The sequence below is a fragment of the Cololabis saira genome, chromosome 20 (assembly GCF_033807715.1).
Source record: "Cololabis saira isolate AMF1-May2022 chromosome 20, fColSai1.1, whole genome shotgun sequence".
NCBI lineage: Eukaryota > Metazoa > Chordata > Actinopteri > Beloniformes > Belonidae > Cololabis > Cololabis saira.
The window spans coordinates 39,756,125-39,772,769 of NC_084606.1; the positions used below are offsets into that span (position 1 = coordinate 39,756,125).

The window sequence follows — 16,645 nt, forward strand, 5'->3', positions numbered from 1 at the left end:
AAAATAAAAACGTAATAAAGCTAACTGGGTAGTTTATTTCATTTTATCTCTGTAGTCATTCATGGATAAAACAAGCAGCACTGGTGCCTTATGTGCTCCAATACAGCAGGTCTCAGAAGTTTATTTTAAACAACCAAAACTCAAAATCTTATACTTTAACTTAAAACTTAACTAGAACTTAAAATTTGCTTGACACAAATGAAAGTTCAATTGAAACACGTGGGAAAACACCTAACATTTTAAGTTATGTCTGATATCAGGTGTAATGGCGTTTTTGGGTTAGAAATAAGAACATTTCTTGGTAAAATCCTTAGTTTTTTGAGTGAAGGCAGTGAATTTGGTCGACTGGTGTTTTTAAATGAACAGCCATGAACCTACTGTATTATATAATTTAGTCTTGATGTCAATTAACATCTAACATCTTATGTATATTTATAATTGCTCTTTAACTAAACAAATATATGTTTTATCCGATTACTCGATTAATCGATGGAATTTTCAGTAGAATACTCGATTACTAAAATATTCGATAGCTGCAGCCCTACTCAATAGTATGTACTATCCATACTCATTCTGGAGAAATGTATTAGTGTGGATTGACACTAGCTAAAGCTTGAGGTATGGTTCTGCGTCAAAACAACGGCGTGCCCACGGCGTGTGGTACGCGTCGACGCAGACCACACGGCGTCACTGACGCCGTCACTGACGTTACCTCCCAAAAATTGTAACTACGCGTCGAGGCAGACCACACGCAGACGAGAGGGCTGTGATTGGTTCGCTTGGTAGCAACGCATTTCCGGTTTCCGGTTTGAAGAAGTCGTGAACTTTCAGCGCTCTTTTCTTCGTTTATGTGTGATTTATTTTGTTGTTGTTTTTTTGCACAATAGTTGTCCTTATCTCTTTGATTCACTGTGACCGGAAAAAGTCGGATAAACCATTCAGGAAAAGATCGCGAATTAGCGGTCGTGGGGGGTTTTGCACCGCGGAGAAATGGAGTGACGGAGAAGTCCGAAGGTTCACGACGGCGTCACGGCGATGGTGTAGGCACGGCGTTGGTTTGACGCAGAACCATAATTCAGGCTTAAGCAGAAACTTCCCACAATGCAATGCAGCGGTGTTTGGTTTCTAAGTGCTGCGCAGATACGTATATGTCATAAGTATAATATTAAGTATAATAATAATATTATATAATATTATAGTATTTGTATATAATAATATTATATAATCATAATATTATATAATGTCATTTTGTTTGGGCCAGGATAAACGGGAAAGAGCGGAGCAGTGCTACTACTGCTGCTGTTACCATGGTAACAGCTGCTACTACTGCTGCTGTTACCATGGTAACAACTCCCCCTCCCAATGGCACGAAGTGCCGTGTGGCTCTGAGTAGTACGTCCCAATAAATGCATACTACTGATATTTACTCAAAAGTTTGCCGAACTTAAGTATACTTTTTGGCGGTGGGGGGGGGTGGCTGGGGAGGGCTCGGGCGGGGGGCTGTGGCTGGGGCGTCTCCGGGCCTCCCGGGGGGGGCGGGGCCGTGGACGTGGGGGTCCCACCCGGAGGGCCCGGCCCTGCCTGGGTGGGGGGTGGCTGTCTGCGCTGGGGGGGCATTGCTGCCTTGGTCCTCCGTCGCTGGGCGGGGGCCAAGTGCCCCTGCGGATGTGGGGACTCCGGGACCCTTGGGGTGTCCGCCGGGGTGGCCTCGGGGGGGGGTGGGGCCGGGTCCGGGGAGCGGGCTTCCCCTGACCGGGGGGTGCACGGGCGGGCGCGACGGCGGGGTGGCACCATTCCCAGGTATCTATGTCTTATGTTGTCAGTATGAATGGGAGGATGTTGGACCGTTTCCTCCTCCGTCTGGGGGCTCCGGCGGCGCCGGGGGCGCCCTTGGAGGTACGGTGGGGCCCTTGCCCGGCTCGGGGGGCCGGCCCCCGTCTGCTGGACGGCCGGTGGGGGGACGCGGGTGTCTTATCAGGGCCGGCTTTGCTGGTCCTGCTTCCTGGCTTCGGCCTCCGCTCCCCCTCTTGCCCCCCCTACACGATTCATACGCACATAGGCGAAAGGCGGGGGGTCCGGGTCGTGGGGGGCACTGTCCCGCGTGGCCCGGCACTCCCCGCCTCACGGTTTTAACAGCAAAATAGACACTGCACATTCAACACTTAATAAATACATTTGACAAGGACACGTAGTTCGGGAGGGGGGGGGGTCTGTGTCATACTTGGCCCTCCCTCCTCCCTGTTTTTATGGCATTAATCACATGCACTCAACACAAGGGGCGGGAGGGGGTCCCACATCACCCGCGTTCCCTCACCGGCCTGGGCCTGGGACGGGTGGGTCGGGTTACCCGGGCCTGGCGGGGCCCGCCGTGCAGCCTGGGGTGCCTTCTGGCGGTGCTGGATCCCCCCGGGGAGGGGGAAACGGTGCGTGATTGTATGTCTGTGTCGGTGAGAATGCGGTATGGAAGGGTCCTGCCATGGAGGATTTGAGCCTCCATTGGCAGGACATCAAAAACTTAATAATTTATCAATATTATATTATACAAAGATGGTTATTATTATTAGTATTATTATTAGTATTATTATTAGTATTATTATTAGTATTATTATTATTATGTATAGTATATTATATTATTATTAGTATAGGTATCGGATAGGTGAATGGATGAATGAATGGGATGCCTGGGTCTGGGGCCCTCCGTTGTCGGGCCTGCGCGTGTGTCGCCTTGTTGGGGGGTTCCCTCTCTCCGGGCCCGTCTCCGGTCCCCCCCGCTGCCTCTACGGCGGGGCGCCCCTCTGGTCTTGGAGGGCCACTTTCGTGGGGGACGGGTGCGCCTGCCCGCGTCGGCGGCCGGGGCGGCTCTGTCTCTCCGGGCGGGCTGGCCCCCTGCCGGGTGGGGGTCGCTGGCCTGAAGGGTGAGGGCCTCCTGGCCGCGTGTCCGGCCCGGACCGGGTGGCCGGGGATTGCCTGGGTCGCGGTCCGCCGCCGCGGGATCCCTGGCTGCTTCTTTCCGCGCCGTGGGGGCCCCGCCCGCGGGCCCCCTCGGCCGCCGCCGGGTGGGGGGGGGGGGCCTCGCAGGCGGTGGGTTGCCTCCCTCCTACTTCTCCCCTCTGTGGGGTTGCCGGTGGCCTGGGTTCCGGGCTCTACCTTGTCGGCCTCTGGTCTCACGGGTGGCGGGGTTGCTCCCCCCCCTCCCCCACTATAGATACACTTCAGGTGGAGCTTTGTTTGGTTTATTACACACATACACACACACACACACACACACACACACACACACACACACACACACACACACACACACACACACATATAGTAATTTAGTCACACGCATACACACACACACACACACACACACACACACACATGCATGATCATATACATACACACACACACGCATAGACATACACACTGGCTTGTTCACCTGCATGCTGGCTCTCTAGTTTTTGGGTTTAGGTAGCGGTAGCGATAGCTTAGCTCAGACTGCGATCAGATCTCAAGATTTAGGTCGATTGCTGTTCGTGTTTTGGATGGCTCCGTGCCGGTTTCGTGCTTTGTTTGTGGTTTTTTTTGTTGCAGATTTCCAGTGCTTGACGTGTGTCTCCGTGTGTTCCTGCTTCCTGGATTGGCAGTGGATGTCGTCACCACCCCCCCCCACCCCCTCCCCCCCCCCAAAAAAAAAAAAAAAAAAAAAAAAAAAAAAAAAAAACACTGGGTTTGTATGTGTATGTTTATGTATGTGTACGCATATGTGTGCGTATATATATGTATATATTACATATAGTAATAATGCACATATATACACTTTTGGTTTCTACCGTCATGGTATCAATCAATAATATGTGTGCAGACAAGGTAGAAAAAAAAAAAAAAAAAAAAAAAAAAAAAAAAAAAAAAAAAAAAAAAAAAAAAAAAAAAAAAAAAAAAAAAAAAAAAAAGTATACTTTTTGAGTATATACTGTAGTATGGCATTTCGGACACATCCTATGTCCGTACCCGAAAGGAACCTTTTTAGTTGCTTTTAAAAACTGTCTCTGCTTGTTGCTTTAATAATGGCATATGGCAGCCTGTTCCACTGTGAGGTGTACTGTACATAGTACTGTACATAGTACTGTACATAGTACACCTCCTACAAGTTCTTTTCATTGCACTTGATCTTGATAAAGGAATGGAAACAAGACCCCTGCTAACTTGTCTTGTCCTGTGCTCATGTCTGTCTTGGGAAAAGGTTATTTTTGAGTACAGGCAGTTTGGTTGTTTAGACACAGTTATATTCCTGAATAATGTTAGTAAGTAACGTGTTAATGTGTCCTCTACTTCCATCCAGGCAAGATCACAATGCATTTGGTCAACACCCATTCTCATATTCAATTCAATTTTATTTATATAGCGTCTATTACAACAGAAGTTGTCTCTAGGATCTTTCCAGTGACCCAGAACATGAACCCCCGAACAATTAGTACAATAACAATGTCAGCTAAAAACTCCCCTAGTGAGAAAAAAACCTTAAACCAAACAGTGGCAAGAAAAACTCCCCTTTAGGAGGGAAGAAACCTGGGGCCTCATTTATCAACCGTTCGTACGCACAGATCTGTGCGTAAAGTGTGCGTATGAACATTCCCACGCAAAGTATGGAATTTATCAACATGTACCTGTGCGTAGGAACGTGTGTAAATGTAAGCACAACTCTGACCATGCGTACACACAAAACCTAGTGGTAGAACAGTGAAACTACAAATAGAACCCATTAAAAGAGTCACAGTGTTCAGCGATCTCAAACTTCACATATGTTCCCCGTTTCCTCCAATTAATAAAAAATCTCCATTAGTAATTTAGCAGACATTTTGAATAATTGGTGTGACAGCTATAAAAGACAGCTGTGGCAGGACGACCTGAAAAGAAAATACAAGTACCATGGCTTACTTAGAACCGTGCGCTCCGCAAAAACGCGCTCCGAGAGAGCGCGTTTTCAAAGAGCTGATCTGTCAGTGAGAGCACGGAGTGGCTGCTCAGCAGGTACCGCTTCCCCAAAAACATTCTGATGGATCTATGCCGTGATTTACAACATACCGTATGTTGGAGCGAGAGACAAAGCGCATCCCAGTCACATCCAGCTCCGTCCACCCTGGAACGCATGACTCATTTATTCTGCAGAACAGCTCTGTTAGTGTTTGCACCTCCAAGCAGGAACTTTTTACTCCAACCAAATCTTAATTTATATGGATAATCTTCCAAGAAATATATCAAACATGGTCAACATAATTATTTTACTAGGTAAATATCACATACATAAATGCAAATGGAATAACAGCAAACCCTCCATTGTACATCTGAAAAATGAATGTAAACTGTACTTAGCGTCTCTAAAACTGATGCGTGAAAAAAACGATATTGCCAAAAGCTTATATGAAACGATGTCTTTGTTTCTTAGTTTTTACCCCCCCAAATGTTGAATATCTGTAGATAATTGATTATTTCGTTTCATTTGCCTTTTGTTGTAAACCCTAAAGAATTTTGTTCAATAAAGTTTGAAAAGAATAAAAACCTCCTGTTGTTGCTCCATATCTGGTCAATTGGAGGCGTTTCTGAATGCAAATGACCCTAACCGTGCACGAGCACGGCAGTTAAGAACAGGTGGGATTTATCATCACTGATGTGTGTACGACCGGTGTCCGCACGTTTGATAAATTTGGATTTTTTTGTACTTACACACATTCTAAATTTCATTCCTACGATAGAATTTAAAACTTTTTCTACGAACGGTTGATAAATGAGGCCCCTGGACCAGGACCTGGACCATAAGACTGGGGGCAGGCCAGGACGTCAGCAACCACACAGCATCCCCACATAGAACATCCCAGTGCAAGGCCAGCTGCTTTTCTGCACTATCTGAAGTTTGTTTACATCTTTTTTCGCTGCACTTGACCAGATAGTTGAGCAGTAGTCAAGGTGTGATCACACCAAGGTTTGAATAAGCTGTCGGACTGTAAGTGGTGTTAATAAAGATGAGTATCGAACCTAGGAATCGTCCTGGGTTCAATTCCTGCCGGGAACGCTGTGGGCGCTGAAGTGCGTGTTAGTTCCCCCATGACTCCAGCTCCCTGGGTGGGGTTGGAACCCTCAACCCTCACCCTGGGTGGGGTTGGAGAAAGGGCCTTTCTGTGTGGAGTTTGCATGTTCTCCCCATGTTCCCTTGGTAGCTAATGTGAGCTACTTTCACAAAAACATGCAGCAGTCCTGGGCTACACTGCCCCCTCTGGCCAGCCGGGGAAACACATGGGGAGGATCTGGCCGGAATAACGTGATCCTTCCACGCGCTACGTCCGGCCGGAGAAACCCCACCCTGTCTGGTGAAAAGATGCGGCCTGCTCACTCCTCAGGTTAAGGAGGAGACCTGAGCTCAGTGCAGGAACTCCCGGGGTTGGTAGAGGGAGCAATGCCCAGGACTGTTACTTAGGTAGGAGCACTGGGGGATGAAATGGGGAAAAAAACGGGATAAAAATATTTAAATAAAGAGGAGTATCTTCTAACCATAGATATCTTTCCCCATTTGACCTGTTATCTTGTCCCTGTGATTCTGCCACGACAGATGTTCATGGAGAAGTATTCCAGTGTTCTCTCGTGGCTGATGGACCTGCTTTCTTTCTTTCCTCCGCAGATTTTTGGGATTTGCTTGGCGCAGAACTTAGTGAGCGACATCGAGGCAGTGAGGGCGAGCTGGTGAGAAAACCGCCAGCACCGTCGCTTCCGGCGCTCACGCGGCTTCATTCATTCACATCCTTGTTTCATTCCACACGCACCTGACTTTAATCCACACCTCTGTTGTCTGTCACATTTCACAATAATCATTTCTTGCTGCTGGAAACTATTTTGGAGGGGTACAGTTTGGAAGAACAAACCATTTTTTTCCTCTAAAAATGCCTGACAAAACACAAGAGTTTGAGGTCGCACGTGAACGGTTTCACAGAACTCCGCTGTGTACACAACAATCAGAGACGCCAGTGTTTAGTGTTGACTGTAATTAAGTCCTGGATGGGGACAGGCGGAAAAAGATCATTTTTTTTTCTGATTCTAAATCGATTCTCATATTAATTCCTAAAAATCGATTCCTATGTCTAAAGATCGATTTTTTTTTTTCATCATTACATTACAACTTTTGGTATTTTTTTTGTTTATGCCCAAAAAAGGATGTTTTGTTGGACATGAGAATAACTGGTGCCATGTTTTTGTCTTTAGATATGTTTAAAGGTATGAAAACATTAAGGTTTTCAGTTATAATTGCATAAATTGTGTATTTATTTACTTTATATACGGCCTTGGGGTTACATTACACTCGGCTATGCTACATTAACAAACAGTAAATATATTTGTTTCAAAGAATAAAAGTCGACAGATAGTTTCCTAAATCGTTTTATTAAGCTGGATATATGATCAACCATTCAAAAAAATAAATGTTTCATTAAGCTACAAATATTATCAACCATTCAAATAAATAAACGAAACAAGGCTATGCCAGAGTAGAAACTACTTAAAATGAAATTCTTCATTTCCAGTAATTGTGGAATTGGAAAGAGATACTGGCATGTCCATCATCGTTGCATTTGATGGATGAATACTTAAAGTTTGTGGCTCGCGATCCTCGCAGCTCTTCTTCTCTGAATCTCTGTTGCCGTGGTTACCACCTGGCAGTTGATCCAGTGCAATGATATTAAAGATATCAGGCAATTTGACCAAACTTGTTTCTCTAGGTGTAGATTATCACTTTTAATGGACACCGGCCAGCCAATCAGAATCACTCACACAGACCTCGGTATAAAAGCTTATAATCTTTGGTGCGGCAGTTTCCTACGGTGGGCGAGACCCGCCATTGCTGAAGATAAAAGTAACGCTGCAAACAGAAACAAACGCCGCTGCAAATAAAATTAACGCTTAGCAAGTAAAATAAACGCTGCAAACAAAAAGAAACGCTGCAAATATAAATAAACCCCGCTGCAAATAAAATAAAAAACCGACGCAAATAAAAAAGCCACCACAGAAGTGAATTACCGGGGACTATTTTTGCCGATGCACCGGTGTTGCACATTAAAAATTACACGTAGTGACGTTGAACACTAACCTTTTCACTTATTTTCTCGTTCGTTGTTCTTCTTATTCCTCGCTTTTCTTATTTCTTCATTTTCACTTACGTCTTCGTCTTCTTCTTCTCCTCTCACATAAAAAATGCCAGTGCATCAGCAAAAATAGTCCCTGGTAATTCACTTCCGTTGTGGCTTTTTTATTTGCGTCGTTTTTTTTTTTTTATTTGCAGCGGCGTTTCTTTATATTTGCAGCGGGGTTTCTTTTTATTTGCAGCGTTTCTTTAATTTTCAGCAATGGCGGGTCTCGGCCACTGCAGTTTCCTCCAGAACACGGCGTATTTAGGGATTACTGAGCTTTACCAGAATCATACCAGACCTCACCTCACCATCATTCTTCCTCCTCCATGCTCCATCAGGGTGCCCCCCCCTCTCTCCATGCGCCGACTCCCACCACCTTCCAGCAAGAAGTCACCGGCTTACTACTCATGAGACTCACACAGCCGTTCTGCTGGTGGGTGTGATGGATCCATGTACGAAGCTCTGTCATCTCTGTTGTGTTTGTGTCCCTGTGAGAAAGTGAGCAACCCCTCCCCTTCTCACCATCACCGGCCTTGTTTTTAATGTGTGTGGCAGAGTGGAGGATTGGGCGTGGTCTGCAGGGGAGCAGCACACAGGTGTGCCTGGTTCTGCTGATTGTGGCACACCTGTGTCCAATCAACCTCTCCACCCTGCCTGGGTTTATAAACAGCAGAGGAAGCTTGTTGAGAGGCTATGCCAATGCGCCATTTCTTTAGAATATTGATTTTGCCCTCTGCCTGTATGTGTTTTTTTTTTTTTTTACATAAAATAAAAAGCCTTATTTTTTTGGCATTCTACGCTCTGCAAGGTTTTTTTTACACCTCATCACCCAGGTCCAGTTTTGCCTTGTCCTCTTGTACGTGGGGAGGCCGCTCTGGTTCCTCACAGTCCCGTCATGTCCAAAAACCTTTGTTTTGGTGGTTTCTTAAATCCCATCTGACCTGTAGCCTGTTGTGTGGAAGCGGAAGCGGAAGCATGCCACTGGCAGAACACTTGTAGATGTTTATCAATTTAGTAGAAGTGAAACCCTTTAAATAGTTCATGGGTCAGAGCCCAAAATTTCACTGGTCAGCACCACTCAAGGTGACCAAACTTACTTATGATTTTTGAAAAGATCCATGTCTGTAGATGATATTCTGGTATAATAACCTTCCTGAGTGGCAGCTGGATCAGAGTTATCAGCTCATGAAGTTACCAGCCCCTTCAGAAAATTACATTTTAGATGCTGTTGAATATCCTGGTTTAGACTCATGTACAGGAGATCTGTCAATGTGTCACAATATTGTCTTTGGTATCATTTTAAGATGATGAAGATGTGAATCTTTCTGACCAACATAGAGGTCACTGCAGCCCTTTTAAACTATAAACAACACACATTTTTACACAATTTTCGCCTAAATGATATAATATATTTTAGCCCTGTGTCATCTAGGAACAACAGAGACACAAAATACAAAAACTAGAATACTCACAAGACCATAAGGATCCAGGAAATGTATAATATACCAATACTATATCATTGTTACCGGTCATTGTGAGCCTTAAACTAGAAGAGCATCATTAGGCTCCTATGAAACTATAACAGCCACTAATGTCACAAACTGGTCTTTATCTGCAAATACACGACATAAAGGACATAACAATGAGATAAAGAACCAGCTTAGTTTTATAAACAAAATTAAAGACACAAAATACAAAAAAAAATAAAAATAAAAATACAGAAACTGGAATACTCACAGGACCATAAGGATTCAGGAAATGTATAATACGCCCAATTTAGAATCATCAATTAACCTGAAGGGGGTGGTAACTTCATGAGCTGATAACTCTGATCCAGCTGCCACTCAGGAAGGTTATTATACCAGAATATCATCTACAGACATGGATCTGTTCAAAAATCATAAGTAAGTTTGGTCTGGAACATGGGCTAAAAGCAGTGGGACCGACAGCTAGAGACTTGGTACAGCTGGACAGCTATCGCTGTTGATGTCAAGAGAAGAGGAATAATGTTCACGAAAAAACATCTGCTGCACCATGCAGGATTGTTTGGTTTTAGGCAAGGCAAGTTTATTTGTATAGCACAATTCAACACAAGGTAATTCAAAGTGCTTTACATCAACAATAAAAGCGGCAAGACACAATTAAACAGTAAATAACAAATAAAATGAAATAAAATGATAAGAAAAGTAAAATAATAAAAAGCACAACTTGGTAAAAAGTAAGGGCAGTAGAGTACAGCAGGTACATCTCATTCTTACAATGGCAAGAATTACGTTTCTATATGGTCAAAACGTACAAAGACCGGGTCAAATACAGTATTAGAAAGTAATCCGTAACAATTCGTACGGTGAATTAAACCAATTTGACAATTCTATGCCTGTGGCATAGAATTCTATGCCATTATGCCAAGAGGAATAATGTTCACGAAAACATCTGCTTTCTACGACGGAGTATTAGGGCCAAACTAAGACAAAATAAAGTCATAATGTTGCGAGAATAAAGTCGTAATAGAATGAAGTCGTAATATTATGAGAATAAAGTCGTAACATTACGAGAATAAAGTGGTAATTTATGAGAACTCTAACAGGAAGAGCATCTTCCCCTGTGTTAAAATGAGGAATATTGAGCATCTTGTGAAGTCATATTTATATATTTATAATATATTTAATATTACAACTTTATTCTCGTAATATTACGACTTTATTCTTGCAAGCTTATGACTTTATTCTGGTAATTTTACGACTTTATTCTCATATTATTATTACTTTATTTTCGTAATTTCCTTTTTTTTTGTCCTAGTTTGGCCCTAATACTCCGTCGTAGCTTTCCATCCAGGATTGTTTAGTTTTAGTTTAGCCTATTAGAGCTAATAGTTTTTTTTTGCTCTTTAAATTTTTTTTTTTTTTTTTTTTAACTTTATTTAGCACAAAGAATGTACAGATCAAGGCAGGGTGAAAAAGCTATAAAATTAGGAAGATAACAAATTCACACAAGAAACAAAAAGAAACAAAACAAACCAAAAGCACAAGGACAGCAAGGTACAATAAAAAATCAAAAGAGCAAGGACTGAGTTATGGATGAGTACAGTTTCCTGGCAACCCTATTCATATTATCAATCTTTTTCATAGATTTAAAGTAATTGGTAAAAAATGTAAAAAAAAATATAGTAAAGGAGGGAGTATTTTCCCTCGACTTACAAGAGTGAATATGATATTTACCCAAAATAATCACCAGGTTGATAATGTTTGAATATTTAGGATCGATATAATAACGTCATTGTAAGTGAAAACAGGAATTTAATCAATTTTCAAACATAACCAATTATGAATGTCAGACCAAAAGGACTTTGTAAAAGAGCAATTGAAAAAAAGATGCTAAGCGCTAAGACAGTGTCATGTAATCAGCACAAATCCTGCACAGTTGAGTGTTTGCAGTGTTAACTGTGCTAAACCTCTTGGCTACAGCACTGAATAATATGTTCACGTTGATCATTACGTGGTCGTGGCTCAATGATTCAAACAAACATCGCAGCCATTTGATAAAGGGACTTTTTGTTCTTTGCTCTAATTGGAGGATTAGAATTTGGTGTCTCTTGGTGTCTAACTGTGGATGATCTGGAGCTTTAAATGCCCCTTTGTGAAGATGTTTTGTATGAAAAGACCCTGCTCCCTGAGCAGAAACTGCAGTACTAATCACAGCCAGTCTGGTAACGGTCCACTGCAAGTAAAGACCAGGCTCCAATACGTTCCAGGATCAGAGTAAATCCATTTTATGATGATGTTAGTGACAAATTAATAAGATTACAAATGAAAAATTAATAAAAATTGTTACTGACAAACTTGTTTGTAACTGGTCCAATCAGTCCATTCAGAAGGGGTTAGTGAGTGTAAGAGGGAGCGGGCCGAGCAGAACCCCCGTCAGTGTGACTGCATGCTGCCGGGCCTCCACACACTCAGAGCCTTCTACGCTGTTTCTGTTAAACCCTGGCAGTCATGTAGAGATGCACCAATCACCGATAACCCATACCCAAAACCAGTATCTGCCGATCACCGATCACAGCGTAAAATCCATAAATTCATCAACATTTATTGTCTCATTTACAACACTGACATTGTATTATTAGGTATAACAATTAGGAGATGAGAAACCATCATGAAGTGACCACTGTTTTATTGCAGGCTGAGGCAATGAGCAATATTTCACACGCTAGACCAGGGGTTGGCAACCCAAAATGTTTTAGAGCCATAATGGACCAAAAACACAAAAAACAAATATGTCTGGAGCCGCAAAAAATGAAAAGTCTTGTATCAGCCTTAGAATGAAGACAACACATGCTGTATATATCTATATTAGTTATAACTGGGGGAAGATTTTTTTTTCATTATGCACTTCGAGAAAAAAGTTGAAATTTCGAGAAAAAAGTCGAAATGTTGAAATTAATGTTGAAGTACAATCTTGAGAAAAAATTCAAAATTTCGAGAAAAAATTCAAAATTTCGAGATTAAAAAAGGAAAAAGGAAGAAAAAAAGAGGAAGAAAAGGAAGAGGGAAAAAAAGGAAAAAAAATGAAAAAAAAGGTCAAATATTTTTGAAAAAGCTCCAAGTCTTGAGCCGCTGGTTGCCGACCCCTGTCCTAGAGACTCAAAGAGTAAGTGTAACTACCAGCTTCAGCTTCCTGTGGTAATAATTATGAACAACATGTGACCAACAAAGACCCCAGCAGACATGTCACTCTCTAAAAGTTGATACAAGCTGTAAACTATAAACCTTAGTTTTCCTGTGAAAAGAGGAATTAAATCTTAAAATGAAAATTAATTATGAATTATTAAGCTTTGTGAAAGCTTTAGCGGTAGCATTTGCTGCGTGTGCCCCAGGAAACTCTTCACACTACAACTCCAAATGTCACTGGTGAAGCGACTGACACGACGGTCATCCTGCGTGAGGCTTTGGGCTGTAGATAGTCTGGTAAAACTCCGACGGACATTCATCAGTGAAATATTCACCACGCAGCAGTTTGGTGTTGTGAACATCATCAGATCGGCGGCTTTGAACTATTATTTTCCAATCTCCGATCATTATCGGGCCGATACCGATCGATCGGTGCATCTCTACAGTCATGTTACCTCTGCTCCTCTAGCTGTTAGCTGTTAGCTCTAGACCTCTGCAAAATGATTAATTCATCCCTCACCGTTAATCTGCTTTTCTCCTGTGTTGGAACAATGTTAGCGAGAAGATGATTGTTTGATTTGAACTGGGTTGAACTGGGATTAAAGTGAATGTATGGGAATTATTGGGAAGAGTCCCCACCAGTCGGTGTGAGGAATCAAACCAGCTCCTCTGCTCTTGTTTCTGTCGCCGGACAGAATCGGAGCAATGAAACATTTAGCATATCTGATCTACTGAGTAGCAGCTGAAGATGCTGCATAAACACATTTCCTTAAGCTTTATGGCTCAAATACGTTCTTGGGTTTAAAGCAGCACTATGTAACTTTTCCAGCTTAATCTAATATTTCATCATCATCATCGTGATGGTACATCAACTTCCAACAGGTTTAATGAACCTCTGTCATGGTCTGAGGGGTCTGTATCTCCTTCACTGGTACTATGTAACTTTGAGGAGCATGGTAGGAACCCTTCCACACTAAAAAACTACACATTTTTACGGCTTTGACTGCTTTACGGCATACGTCACGTCCCCCTCCTTCCCCATTCGTAGTCCAGACCAAAGCTGGGCGGGGCGTGGAGATCAGAGCTCAGCAGAAGCTGGTATCATGGCCCAAGCAGCGGAAAAACCCAAGAAAATAAAAGTTTTATCGGAGGAGGCGAAAAAAGAAAGCGGGAGAGAAACAAGCTAAATGCCCGGACAAGAATAAACATTGTCCCGGCGTTCACTCGCTGGCGTGAGCTGAAAGACGAGGAGGGATGTCCGACAAGAGAGACAATTGTTATGATACAAATGTAAATGTAGAGTTCTATGTTCACTAAGAATCAACATTAGAATGTTTTCACACACAGGGGATTCGTCTTGGGTTCTAGTATTTTTCCTGAGAATGTAAAATTGTGCAGGGCTGATCTGCAAAATATAAGGAATGGGCATTCAGTTATTCACAGGTTATAAAGTATTTTTTTATTTTGTCAGTAAGTATGTTGGACTTCTAATTTATGACAAAGTCCCTCTAAAAAACGTTTGTAATTTGGGGCGCATTATCTGGCTGAAACAGGACGGGGGGCGACTTCACTAATAAAACCAAGTTGAACTTAGGGAATTTCAACATCGTCATATTATATTGTTTAGCCAAAAATAGATACATTACCTCTTCACTATCCATCCTGCAAACGACCGCTGAAAACAGAAAAGTAGTTTTGAAAGTCCGGCCCATCTTATTTCATTCACTATCAAAACAAATGCAGTGATGGGGACAGGGGTTTTCCGGCAGTACGCGCTGGTGCTCATGGGAAATGTAGTGTTCTTTCTGGTAAAGCACTACCGCTTTTGTCCAAAGGAGCCGCCAAACTCAACAAAAGCTGAAAGTTACGTTGTGCTGCTTTAAATAGTTGACCTTCAATGACGGAGGAATGTGTTCCCTTTAGTTCCCATACGTGCCCACTAATGTCCAGTTGTGAGAGTTTTTGGCGGCGGTGTTTCTTACCAGCTTCTATCTTGTCTTGCAGTTTCTTCACCTAACCCTGAGCAGCGACCACACCCTGACAGGTAAACGTCTCCTCCGATGATCTTCCACTTCAGGATTTAGCTCTGATTTAGCTCTGATTTAGCTCTGGTTTAGCTCTGGTTTAGCTCTGATCAGCCTGCTCATCCTCTTGTTTTCTGCCTCTCTTCCCAGCACTGTCACAGGACACGGATCACCGGCACCATTTTCAACCAGCACCTTTTTTCAAGGCACTAATATGTGAAATGCTCTGTACAAAAAAAACACAGCTACATGTAGAAAGTAGGAGTTTTTATACATCTTTTGATAGTAGACCTGTATTTTTCACTACGGGAACAACGGCACGCTGCTTGGAACCAGTGGTTTCTCCGAGTGCTTGCTCCACAGAGCTTTCCACCACTCCTCAACTCTAGTTCAGCTTCCAGCCAGAAACAAGAAGATAATTCACTCATTTAGCTTCAGCCGTGGTGGATCTCAGCATCTAAACCTGCTTCCTGTTGCTTTCAAAGGTTACACATCCAACAAGCATGAAAACAGAATTGACTTGAACGTCTTAGAAGACGAGGTCAGGGTGTTTGTGAAGGAGCACTTCTTTATTTTAATTTGCTGCAATGTCTTTACTGAAGAAACGTATCAAACGTTCAGGGTGCTGGTGCAGAGCTGGAGCTAGCAGCTTGTTGTTGGGGACCCGGCCAGACGCCCGGCTCCACTGCTGCTTTTACATTTACACTAGGGTTAAGATCTTAGCTTTGGATCATGTATGTGCAGCCATCTTGGCTCTCACTTCTAGGAAGTTTCCAGCTGTGGACGGATTCAATTCAATTCAATTTTATTTCTATAGCATTACAACAGAAGTTAAACATAAACCCCCGAGCAATTATTACATAAACATAACAGAAACATTGGCAGGTAAAAACTCCCCTTTAGGGGAAGAAACCAGGACCTGGATCATAAGGGGGGACCAGACTGGGCAGAGAAGGGAAAGAGAGAACAGACAGAGAGAATGAAGAACAGAGAAAGGAGGGGGTCATGATGTCACCAAGCATATAGCTGATATCCACACAGGCAGGTGGAAGCAGCAGTGGGATGATCAGAGGGGGGGGGCTGCAGGCAGGTGGAAGCAGCAGTGGGATGATCAGAGGGGGGGGGCTGCAGGCAGGTGGAAGCAGCAGTGGGATGATCAGAGGGGGGGGGCTGCAGGCAGGTGGAAGCAGCAGTGGGATGATCAGAGGGGGGGGACTGCAGGCAGGTGGAAGCAGCAGTGGGATGATCAGAGGGGGGGACTGCAGGCAGGTGGAAGCAACAGCGGGATGATCAGCATGCAGCTCCTGAAGCTCCGGCCTGCAAACATACACAGAAGAGAAAAGGGGGGATGAACGTGTCATCCCATCACTTCTTTCCAGCTCCTCTTGAGCTTCTCATGAACTGGACTTCAAATGTTCAGTCATTAGTTTGTGGCTTCCCTTTCTTTTCCACCAGCACTCTGGAGGTTTGAGTGGCGTGTTCGGTAAACGCAGGAGAAACTTCAAATTCATTCACACGACCACTTAAAAAGGTTTCTTTTAGAGGTGTATTTCTCTGTGAGCTTAAAAAGTGTCAACGGACGAAGAGCACAGGGTGTGTTCCCAGTCCGGATCCAGATTGTATTTCTTCTTTTTTTTTTTTCATTAGCACCATTAAAAGTTGAATTGTGGATCTTTTTAAATGTGTATATAGTGTGTCGGAGCCCCCAGCAGTCACGGTTACAGCCCCCCGTCACGCTACAGCGCCAGCTCCTTACATTTACCAAGGAACTGAGGTTTTTCCTGGAGACGTTGGGCCT

At 43.4% G+C, this 16,645-nt stretch overlaps 1 protein-coding gene across 3 annotated transcripts in view; it reads left to right on the forward strand.

The window, feature by feature from the left end:
* tspan5a (tetraspanin 5a) overlaps positions 1-15,945 on the forward strand; it is a 38,601-nt gene extending 22,656 nt beyond the window's left edge. Inside the window, exons 8-11 of one of the 3 annotated variants that reach the window (XM_061710296.1) lie at positions 6,659-6,720; positions 8,495-8,608; positions 14,828-14,867; positions 14,998-15,945. In XM_061710296.1, the coding sequence (XP_061566280.1) occupies positions 6,659-6,720; positions 8,495-8,567 (135 nt within the window). In that variant the 3' untranslated portion in view covers positions 8,568-8,608; positions 14,828-14,867; positions 14,998-15,945. The remainder of the gene's footprint in view (positions 1-6,658; positions 6,721-8,494; positions 8,609-14,827; positions 14,868-14,997) is intronic. The other 2 variants (XM_061710295.1, XM_061710297.1) reach the window with 2 other exon arrangements.
* Positions 15,946-16,645: the final 700 nt, after the last annotated feature.